The 12,026-nt window shown below is 46.7% G+C and overlaps 1 protein-coding gene across 2 annotated transcripts in view; it reads right to left on the bottom strand.

The window, feature by feature from the left end:
- Positions 1-12,026, bottom strand: part of LOC118792086 (prospero homeobox protein 1-like) — a 35,963-nt gene that overhangs the window by 9,659 nt on the left and 14,278 nt on the right. For both annotated transcript variants that reach the window (XM_036549789.1, XM_036549790.1), the window contains exon 4: positions 6,884-7,078. In XM_036549789.1, the coding sequence (XP_036405682.1) occupies positions 6,884-7,078 (195 nt within the window). The remainder of the gene's footprint in view (positions 1-6,883; positions 7,079-12,026) is intronic.

Here is a 12,026-nt window from a genome sequence, read left to right as displayed (position 1 = left end):
TGTCACCAATTTCTCCTGACTCTTTAGCAAAACTATCAAGACGCGGCCCTTACTCTTACACACAGACGCAGATAGCACATTTCTAAACTAGCAGTGGTCTGTGGAATGGGAATTGGTTTACGAGTGAACTCCTGAACCTGCTGCTTATTAGCACCTTTCTGTGGATCGCTCTGCTATTCCAGAGGCCAAAGCCAAGCCAGATCCTGCCACTATCCCAATAACAGCAAGCTGCAAAAGCACAGGGGTGGGACAGGGGGCCAAAGCTTTCCGTAATATGATGACACAACCCTCAAGCCAATCAGAGTAACCACTGAAAATGGTCCAAAATACCATATAGCCTATGGGCTATAGGCTTTATGGTATTTTGCTACTGTAATAGGGTACTGTAATATTGAAATCCAAAATCCAACAACTGAAAACTAAAAAAAAATGCAAAACACTATATGTGACACTGAAACACACACTTATGCTGAGTGGAAGACATTACGGTATTCACAGGCTGATCTTTTGTATGAGGAGAGTGGATCCTTGGGCAGATGGGTGGGTGGGTGGGGCTGCCTCGGCTGTTTTTATACTTCTGAATAAAAGGAAAGCAGGTTAGATTGGCCTGGTGCGGAGGGTATGTCAAAAGCCCCCCTCCGTGCAAATTAGGATCCATTAATAAGTCATTTCGCCTGGCAGGAACGGCAAGCCCTGAAAGCTTTGTACAAGGCGATCTAATCACTTGAGAGCTTGCCCTTTCTCTGTGGAAGGTACAACAGTAGGTGTTTGTGTGCCTGGAGCTGTCTGCTTGTAAGTGACTTTTGTAAACCGTAAGTGGGAGACTGCTTCAGGAGATATAGAGACAATAAAGAGTAAAAAGGAAAGGCACAAAAAGCACATCCTCAATAATTTATGAGTAAAACGTATTATTTGTACGAGAGGAGCACAGCAAGCACGCACAGAACACACACACACACACACACACACACACACACACACACACACACGCACACACACACACACACACACACACACACACACACACACACACACACACACACACACACACACACACACACACACACACACGCACACACACACACACACACACACACACACACACACACACACACACACACACACACACACACGCACAGTGTGGTATATTGAAAGCAATGCGGTCACGTGTTTGTGTATGGCAACACTCTTTGACTGCACTCCGCTAGCGTGTATCAACTATTTTGACTGTTCATCCACCTCATTTTGGTAAATTAGTGTTCAGAAAGCAGGGAGAACATGCAGTCTGTATGTCCAGCAGACAACCTATCAAACGAGGTCAGACAGAGCAGAGTTGGACGAAAGCTGCTCAGATATGTCACCTTTCTTGGGACCGAGTACATGATTATGCTGAAAGAGGCCTGTTTCGAAGCCTTGTGATGCAAAAAATGCAGGTCGCTGACTTAGCACCTGTCCACTTAGCACCCTGTCAGGTGGCGACGGAGGCTTGGTATTGGTTTACAGTGAAGGTGGGGGATGGAGGGGGTGTTTAAAAAAAAAGTCATGTATTTTCTAAAGGAATAAACACAGCATGGCACAAACGCTAGCCTCAGAATTCCGAATGACCTCTCCAGATGGAACTGAAGTGCAAAGAAGGGTCGCATCTTTTGGTGGCCGACAGTGTCACCGTCGATGAAGCGAAGTGTTTACACAGTGACAGGTAGCCCGAACGCATATCCGACCACGCGGGGGCCGTGACGTGTTGCGTCACAGACATCGCCAGCGCCTCGCAACAAGCAAACCTCATTCTGGCTCCCAGATCATGTCTTAAGGGAAGTGTGTGTGTGTGTGTGTGTGTATAGCTCCCTTCCAGCATTTTATCCTTTGTCACTTTGAAGGGGACAAGATATTAAAAGACGTGCCTGTCAGGTCTCTGGAGTGACATTGATACCGTCCACGGAATGGGCAATTCCACAGAAATTACCAGCTCACCTTCACAGCAAGGATAAGAATGAAGACACAGCCGGTCCTCTTCACTTTCATAAAAGATAATTCTGGCATCAAGTCGCCCCACCTTACAAGTGACAAGAATAATTTTTACAACATGTCTGCTGTACATTTTGTCTCTAGCACTGGTTCCTAATCAGCTGAATGAATGTGTATTTATACATTGTGCTGGCATGTCTGGGGATATAACAGGCGGGAACACTTGGATATCTAACACCATGCAGTCAGGGCGCTGGGTGAATGAGGGATGTCAGAATCTGCGCGGGGGTCCAGCTAGCGTGACGAGGTGCGGTGAGGAGAGCGAGAGGAAAAATGAGGCGAGTAACGGCTGGCCGGTTTTATCGTCCTGAAACGAGGTGCGGTGATAATCGGAGCGGTACGACAGGAGTTTGTTTTCGCTGACCGCCGTTACGTTCGGCCGGGGGACGCTTCGCAGTGCCGTCGACCCGCGGAGCGTGACGCTAACAGGAGGGACCGCGCGGAAAGAGCGCAGCAGGCACCGCGGCCTGCCATGTCGTCTGTCCTGCTCAGGGAACGGAGCGGCCCGCTAGTGAAATACGCCAGGCCTCCCTGGCTCCGCGGTTCGAAGCGCTCGCCGTCTGTCACGATGTGGTGATACGCTGAGCGTTCTCCTACCACCAAATCTGGTGCTGATGAAAAATTCTTTTTCAATAGTCAGACACAACTAGAGGCACTGCCTTCCCAAAATGCTTCAACTCTGATAAAAAGTGCAATTTACACATAATCCCAGACGCCAAAAGCCACACTAGATGACCGTGGGATTTTTTTGCCCCAGTGTCAAATCTTTCATTCCTATCGGAAAAAGGTTAAAGATTTACTGGACAGATGATACCCTGCCAGCTCTGAGGCGGAGAGAACTGATTTCCCAGATGTTCTTGGTACAGCAGGTGAGACCAAAAGTTAAATGGGAGGAGTGGGGCGGGGGGGGGTGGGTGCAGAAAAGAGTTTATCACAACCTGCATGGTATAGAAATGACAATAGCTAGAGTCAAGGGCCTGCAGCAGCCGAGGGGGGGGGGGGGGGGGTCACATGACAGGCCAGCGGACCCCACAGATTGCTCATTGTGAGGGCGGCCGTCCCAGCTGCGGCGTGCCCCTTGGAATGGACGCCTGCGTCAGGGAGTCTCTGCACTCGTGACTCCCATCAACTCCCACAACAAGAGGTCGCCTTCATAGCCTCCCAGAGCTCACTGCAAGGCATCTGACCGGATAAGACAGAAGACTGCAGGATGAGTCAAACTGAGCCTGTTCTCATCAAGGAAAAGAACTAGTCCACTAATTAAGAAATTATAGAATTATAGAAGTTTAATGCTTTCAATGGGGAACAAGCTCATAAAAACTGGGATGAAGATCATTTAACAAGGAGATGGAAGCTCACTCTTTGTAATTAATACAATATAAGACAAGTTTATTGCACTTTCTATTAGTGGACAGAGGGAACTGTGGACACATACAGCTGCAGTCATGGCAGTTCTCTCCACTCGATGGATAGCCGCTCTCCTCCCGAGTGAAGGGGAAAAGAATGGAGGGACAGACCGAGGCTGAGGGGAGATGAATGTCAGGCGAGAGGCGGCGCCACGGAAAGCGGCGATTCTGAACTTTCGTGTCTCAGAAGCACAATTAATTATGAGGGCCTTTGGGGTAGGTCAGACCGCAGAGGATAGAAGTACCACAGAGACTGGAGAGAGGGAGGCGGGGGGAGGTGGGGGGGGGGGACAGAGGGCAAAGGGGACAGGAGATAGTGAAGCTTCACGCCTTTGTTAAATGATTTGGTCTTTTTGGGCAGCGTGGTCCACAGCTCCCACTGTGAAGAAGGAGCACCGCAACAGAAAGATGGTTTATTGTGTCCATTTGCAGGGTCTCCCTATTATCACCTACATATTAAATTGAACATTAGATATTTGTTTAGGAAAAACCCCTCTTATCTAGATATTGCTGAACACGGGAAGCAGATAAAAGATGGTATTTGTAAATGAATCAAATGGAGAAGGGTGTTACAGAGGAAGGAGTGGAAAAGAACAGACAAGGCCAGAGCAGCACAAAGGGTGGAGGCTTCGCCTCAGTGTGAAATGGGGCAGCCGATAAGGTCAGACACCCGATACCCCGAAGATGACAATATGTGAACTCTTGAAGTCAAAGGGCCTCTCTGTGCTTACACAGCTTGTCTAAAGCCACTGCTCTCTCCCACAAAGCCGGGCTCACAGGGATGGCTGCAATCTCCTTTAAACGCTCTTTAGCATGGCAGTTGGGGGAGGAAGGGAGGAGCTTGGGGGGGTGGGGGGGCTGGGGGCGGGAGTCGGGGGGGGATTCATGGTTAGGAGGCTTGACAGAAAAGCCTTGAAGTATTTTCTGAAGGAAATATGAAACCCTCCCCTGAGCTGTCATAAAAACGTCTTTTTATCCCCTCCTCCCTCATCCCAACCCCCCCCCCCCCCCCTTGTTCCTGAATGCTTCGTGAACTTTGATACAGTAAGTGACACAGCTTTGCCTGCGCCGACAGACAATTGGATTCCCATGTAGAGGGCACCGCTAATGCCAGCACACACAATACGGGGCCAAATGTCACGGTGCACACGTGTAACATAACTCCGCGCACGCGCATACGTCTGAGTTACGATGTGAGTTATTAACTCGAGGCAGAGCTGAGGAGAGCTGAGCCCGTCCGAGCGCCGTGCCCTTTCCTCCATCAGCGGCGGAGCTGAAAACGGCAGCGCAGCAGATCGCGAAAGCGACAGCACAGCACGTCCACCCCGATGAAAACCACAACACTCCCAGCACCTGCTCCAGTCGGCCAAGAAGCGCCGCCGCGCCCGCGCACGAGCCCCAGCACCTGGGAGCGCCGGTGACTGCACGAGTAAAAATGCAGGCGCTGCGCGCGGTTAAGCCCCCGGAACGCTTTTCCCCAACCCAAGCGTCTTTGCTCTGTTGTTGGAGCAGATCTGCATCACCACAGTTCACTTCACAGTCATTAGTTTGCGCGGTGTCAGCCTCTCCCTTTGTCTCTCTGCCGTCACAATTCACTCCGGAGCTGGTTACCGAGTTGGAAAAGGCCGGTAATTACGGACTGTCTTACGAAAGTGCGTGTGTGTGTGTGTGTGTGTGTGTGTATGTGTGTGTGCGTGTGTGTGTGCGTTTGTGTGTATGCCGAGGAGGGGAAGAACTTGAAAGGAGGCACAAAAAGAGGGCCGAGAGACGCGACTGCGGCAAAGGTAATTAATGAAGTTGCCTTAATTACAGCTTGTGCTCATTCCGCCATGGGGAATGCGACAATTATGTCATTAAAAGTTTGTAATGGGCAAGGGGGGGTGGAGGGGGGGGTGGAGGGGAAGAAACAAATTTGAAGAGGATGAAAGATGCAAGGCAGCAGAAGGAAAAGAAAAAAAACACAACAACAACAGACATCTCAGAGGAGGAGAGAGCATTTTACTGGTGCACAGTGACAGACCAGATTAACATCAAAAGATCAGCAAAACAGAGGACATATTCTTTCTGGAGCCGCGACCAAGGTGGAAGGAACTTTGATGATGCTAAATTTGGCAAAAGCGCAACTTGCTGAATCGGCTGTGGTTCCAGTTTCCTGCCTCAGTGTGGGTACTGTTTGACAGGTGGAGAAGGGAGAATTCACTGAATATCCAAGTAAGTGGCCCTTTGGGGAGAGGAGCGGGAGGGAGGGGGGGTTGGGCATATCTCTGTCCCCTTCTGCACATGCTGCCGGGCTCTGAAATGTCTAGTCACAGCAGACAAGCCGCGCACCGGAGGAAAAAAAAAAAGAGGGGGGAGAAAATGCACTTCGTTCGAAGCCAAGGTGGTTTGTCTAGAAAGATTTGCATCGCTTGGCAAATTTTCCTTGTGCCGGGCGCTAATCGCTGCTTCCATCTACCTGCCCAGACACCTGCAGAGAAAACGTCACCCTTGATATGCAAAAATCCCCCCCCCTCCCCTGCCCGACACAGCTCCTCAACCAACAAAAGTCTTATTCATACCTTCTTTCTTCTTTGAGCTTGCAAATTCTACATTTATGTATGTAAATGGGATCGATCCCCTAAAGTTCCCGGTAGCAAAGGAACATGGCTTTGTACACCTCTCCCCTGCCCCACACACACACCCTCCCACAAACCTATCCCTGACTTATTCAAATCATTCGTTGGGAGGATTTTTTTTCATCATGAAAACCAGAAGGCGTTTTGATAATGTTTAAACGTAGGGCCTCCCAGTGGACGCATACTGATACATATTCTGTACTTTAATTTGAGCGCCGCCAATTCTGTATGACAGGGGCCCTTGAGCCTAAAGCCTTGCCTTCTCTTCCCTCTCCAAGCAGAGGAACGTGTAACCTTGATACGGCAAATTCCTCTCCTCAGAAGAAGTGCCTCGCAAGTATGCCAGACAAGCGCGAGGGACCACGGTATTCTTTTCAAGCAAAAGGAACATTGAAAAACATTTAAAACCCAAAGCCTACTGTACTTTTCAGAGACCATTTTTCTAACATTTGCCAAAAAAATGTAAAAGCTATGTTTTTGCCTCTGTTACCTTTGATTCAACATGCCATGAAAGTTGTTTCTTCTTGTCAAAACTGTGATGGAATCAAAAGAACAGTACCTAATCAAAGGAAGTCTCTGACAATGGAGCAATCCTTTTATCCATGATAATGGTGATACTGATAAGACCTTGGACGGATTGGTTTACACTAAACCTGACTGCAGGCTTGCAGCACTGCCCCCAGCGTTGGAGAAAACAGAAGAAGACCAGAAGTGCTTTTTGGGAGGATATCTCCTTGCTTAAACACTACCTACCCCCCACCTACCACCCCCCCCCCCCCACCCCCTCCCTGGCTAGCCTTGCCACTTTGTCGGCGGTGGCACCAGACGGAGTCGTACCTCAAAGTCATTGGCCTTGTTGTAGTGCATGTTGAGGGCGCGGTACAGCTCGCAGTCCCGGCTCACGTTCATCTCATCAGCGCCCGTCACGCCGTCGTTGATGGCCTGCCGGGCGAACTTCTCCATCTGGATGTAGTAGAACTCGCGGAAGTTGCTGAACCACTTGATGAGCTGGGAGGTGATGCACCTGTTGAACTGTAGCGGTGGGGAAAGAAAGGGAGGAGATTGAATCGAAGACAGGGGTGGGTGGGCAGAACAGCAACCAGCTTAGCCTTGGAGGACTCACTCTATCTGCAGGGGAGACAGAGAGCTGAAAGAGTGGGCTGACTCAGCCAGAGAGGGACCATCCAAGAGGACGTCCAACACTCTTACGGTCTTGAAATCGGTACCACTCTGAGAATCGAAAGCTGAACTGGACCAAGGCTAAGTGTTCCTTGAGTAGCCATGAGAAAATTATAAAATATACATCATATCATTTTATTCACATGAATACAGGTTTCTTTCATATTTATACATGTGCATATGCACGTACATAAACACAACTTCCTGTATTTCAATATTAAAATCATCATATCAATGAAACTGTTCATTTCAGTTCCTGTATATAAATTAATGTACACCCTATGATGACACGAACGCCATATTTTACATATAGCTTTGAATAAGATGCCATATTTTTAAATACTGGCTAATTAATGCTTACAAAACACAGTGGACAGAAACCCTCACATGCACGTGCGCGCACACACACACACACACACACACACTTCCCTTGTACGATCCTCACACTCGCAGCATATTTGGAGGCAGGTCCTCACACACTCACACAGAGCCATGTGCGGTCTGCACACTGGACCATGGTGTTTCGCACCAGCGGGCAGAGATCAGAGGTAGGTTAAACTGTAATTACAATTATGTCTATAGTCTGGCAAGCATTTCAGCGCACATTTCCATGCCGGCAAGCAAGGTTAATTGTGATTTGCCCCAAGCCTTTTCCACACTATGGCCTTTTGAACAAAGTGATAGAGTGATTAAACCAAAGACCGGTTTTAACCCTTCCAAAGGCAAAGGGGACTGCATTCCAGGATCGTGTGAAGGGTGCAGGCCTGATTCAGATCCAATGGATGAATAAATCTGTGTAACAAAACATAACTTAAGTCTATGTCTAAGTTATGTATGAAGTAAAAGTGCAGGAATCATGTGAATATTTTCTCTGTTCCTGACTAAAAACTGACATTTACATTTACATTTATTCATTTGGCAGATTCTTTTATCCAAAGCACCTTACAAGTGAAGCAGAGTACAGCACAAGCAAAAAGCCATATAAGGAGTCAACAATATTAGAAGCATTATAAGCATAGAAGTCATTTTGAAACAGGCGTAATACATGGAAAGTGTCATTGGAAGCCTTAAATGAGGTGCTGACTGGATGCAGGCACCTCTGGGGCTGTATGGCACTGTTGTGGCTCACGAATGGCTTTCTGTGTGACCCTCTGACCTGGTCAGGTGACCTGTGCGGCAGACGCATGCGCTGCAGCCTTTGTGGAGAGAAAGAGGCAGAGAGAGGAGAGGACCCGCTCCATTCACAAAGGAAAGCTGAGTTGCATTTACCCAAGTTGGAACCGATAAATCCTAACGGCTTTATGCTCCGGGCTCTGACACACAACCTACTACCTTTTGTCATTATGGCCATTCATCACCACCCACTCCCCAAACACACACACACACACACACACACCAATACAAAGACATGTAGGCACTATTAAAAAAAAAAAACAACAGAATACATTCATACAACTGTGGTTGTAAGAACAACCAAGCCTCAGTCCAGATGTCAAGTAGTCAAGGGGAGTTATGGAGAGACTGGGTGTGCAAGGGGGAGTAATTGCGGTATAGAAAGTTGTTTCCATGTTAGCAAATTTGGGATAATTAAGTGAATGAAAATTCATGGCAGGGAACCTTAAGCAGTGAGGCAACAAAAGCTGGGAGGCCCTGCCGCGTTTGCCCAAAAAGGCTGGCCCCACGTCGTAATTGCCAACGCCGTTGCGCGACTTCTTACAGATAATTGACCAGAAAATGATTAAGTCATCATCAAATCGCTCCTGCCTGGAGGAGTTCAAACATGTACTTAACCTATCCAAGAATTATACATTCGCTCTGTGGGTCTGCGCTGTCTGCTTTCAGCCTTGCGGGGAACCCGATTAAAAAAGAAAAAAGAGAGAGGGGGAGAGAGAGAGAGAGAGAGTGAGAGAGAAACGACAACCGAAGAACCAGGCTATCTGATCTCCTGGTCGCCGATTTCAATAGAACTTAAACCTATTAGGATCCGCTGAACTCAGAGTTCTTTCCGTTTTATCTCAGCAGCAAAATACGCTGTCCAAATTTCCAGACACTGAGATAAGGACCCCAGGCCCCCGTGACGGCTTACTGTTCCTTTTTAATTCTTTTAGAATAAGAAACAAAACATTACAAAATGATAGGAGGCTGTTCACTAGGGAATGAAAATTGCTTTGACATGGAGATTAGGCTCCAGCATTGTTACAAGACATTGTCTCATATGAACAAGCCCAGGAGAAGAGGGAAAAGGGAAGGGAGGGGGGTCAGGAGGGGGGATTTTTTTTTCTGGAATTGCCCACAGATGACATAATGGAGACTACAAAAAAAGTAAGTCCGCATGACATTGTTTGGCAGGAGGGCATAAAGGGAGATTTAAAGCGTATTGTTGCAGAATAGAAATACCAGAGATGCAGTGGACAAAAGGACAGCGTTGCTGGAACGTGACAACTCAGCAATTAAGGATCATGTCATCTGCTCGTCAAACAAACATCCCCCCCACATACAGACGCACACACACACACACACACACACACACACACACACACACACACTCCACCCCCACCACAATATATACAAACAGAAACAGGAAATAAGACGCTTAGTGTCCAGACACATAATTCATGACAGTTGAGACGATGACTACATTTGAACATGAGAGATATTTTAAAACATTGCTACTGTTATTCATACCCGAAGACTTTCAAATGCAACATTACTATTTGGGTCAAATACACCATACAAATGCAAATGCTTTCATCCTATTGAAACATGTTTGGGAAAAGGATGTGGAAATAACCTTCCCCTTTTCCCAAACATAAAATAAAACGTGAATGTGGACATGGGATCAAATACATTTGAATCCAAATCTGCATTTGAATCTAAATGTAAATTTCCCTTTCAAATATAGTTCCAGTTCAAATTTAATATTTGGTCATTTGTAATTAATTTGGTTCTGTCAGTCCCCACATCACCAGCCAGCCTCCCTGAACCCCCACCCCCAAAAAATGATCCAACTCCAAATCCCAAATCCAAATCCAAATCTCTCCATAAAAATGTGTAAATGCAATAAGATATTAATATGTAAGAAATACTTTTTGCCCAATATGTGCAGGTGAAATTTTTTCTGGGACAAAATGTACAAACATCCAAGTAAATTTTGTCAAAACTGACAAATAAACAATACCTCAATTGTCTGTAAAGAGTTGCATTAAAATACAAACTCATTTTATACAAAGTCTCATATATACCATTTTATACAAAGTCTCATATATAACTGCACAGTTTTAATCAGTATAATACTGAATTGCAAAGAATGAGATAAAAAAAATGTATATATAAACATGTTTCTGATAGCTCTTTTCTGATTCATTGAGGAAAAAGCAAGTGCCTTACCAATGTACAGGGGAAAAAATAAAATAAACACCCAATCCGTGACATCTGCACCAGGCTAATGCCTTTTACCAGGAAACCAATTGCTACAATAAAAGGCCCGTGTTGCCACAGCATAAGAGGCAGAGACTTTGATTAATGCTTCCCACGGGACATCTCCGCTTCAATATTTGCGAAGGAAAATTCCTAAATATTCAACGAGCACGGTCAAAAGATTCATAAAAACAAATCAATCTGACACCTTAATCTGCTCCGGCAGCGGTTGGCTCCGGAGGGTGGGGGGAGCGGCGGAAGACTGTTTCACACACTCGTGCTCAGAGGCCTGTGAAAGGTCATCACTCCACAAGACAGGGACCTGAGCTCATACACACTCAGAGTCACCACCAGCTTCTGGTCTCATAGCTCTGCACTCTCTAACAACACAGGCAAAAAATGAAGAAAGAAATATTGAAATAAAATTCTGTATCAAAATTAGAGTTTTACATTTTTGAAAATTTAAAATTTTTGTCACCTAATCGTAAATTACAATTCTCCCCCACCCCCCACTGCACACCAAAAGAAGACAAAAGGGGCTGTCAGTTTATGGGCTAGCACTATTCTCGCGCTCTTGTTTGAAGAAAAAAAAGGGCAAGCCTTGGTGGCTTTGATTTTTTGTTTACCCTTAAAGGAGGGAGGGGAGAAAATGCTTGATAAGTCAGGCGTGTCTTTGAGGTAAGAGAGGTAAGGATAAAAAAGAAATTTTGAGGGGTTAATAGTGTCAAAAGTGGATTTAATCAATCTCAGTGGCTCTAGTTCTCCATGAGAAACACTACTGCAAACAGTAAACAGACCCGCCTTTCCCAGCACTCCAAGAACGCCGCCTCAAAATCTCTTCCCTCTTTTGGATTTCTACGCCGAGCGTACTAATCTTCTGAGTCTCTAAAAAGACTGGGAATGCTGTGAAATTAGAACATGCGAACGTTTCAGGGGGTAAGTAAGTGGAAAAAAACAGTTTTGTCTTATTTTCGAGTTGGTTCCATGTGGAGTATGGGCGTATGAAATATAGCCGTGGCCCTACAGCGGCACATGGGGCCACCCGTCCTTTCTCCGACCTCAGCATCTCATCGACAGCTGCGGCAGCCTCCTGGATAGAAATAAACACCCTGACCCCCATCACTGAGAGTCCCCATCATCCCCTGCTGTGACCTCTTATGTAACCTTCTCCCCGCACACCTCTATTCACCTCCCTCCACACCCGGCTCTCACGAAAGGACGCGCCTGACCCCCGTCCCTCCTACAAAACATCTTAATCGAAAAGAATGACATTGAGGAGCACGCTGTTTGACGACGATACCAAACCCAAAATGACGCACTAACCGGCTGTGACTAAGTGCTTTGAAAACTAATTTCGGAGAGGGGCAGAATCACCAAGTGGTCA

This window comes from Megalops cyprinoides, chromosome 17, assembly GCF_013368585.1.
Source record: "Megalops cyprinoides isolate fMegCyp1 chromosome 17, fMegCyp1.pri, whole genome shotgun sequence".
NCBI lineage: Eukaryota > Metazoa > Chordata > Actinopteri > Elopiformes > Megalopidae > Megalops > Megalops cyprinoides.
Note: the sequence above shows the minus strand (reverse complement) of the source record. Positions and strands in the feature narration are given on the sequence as shown.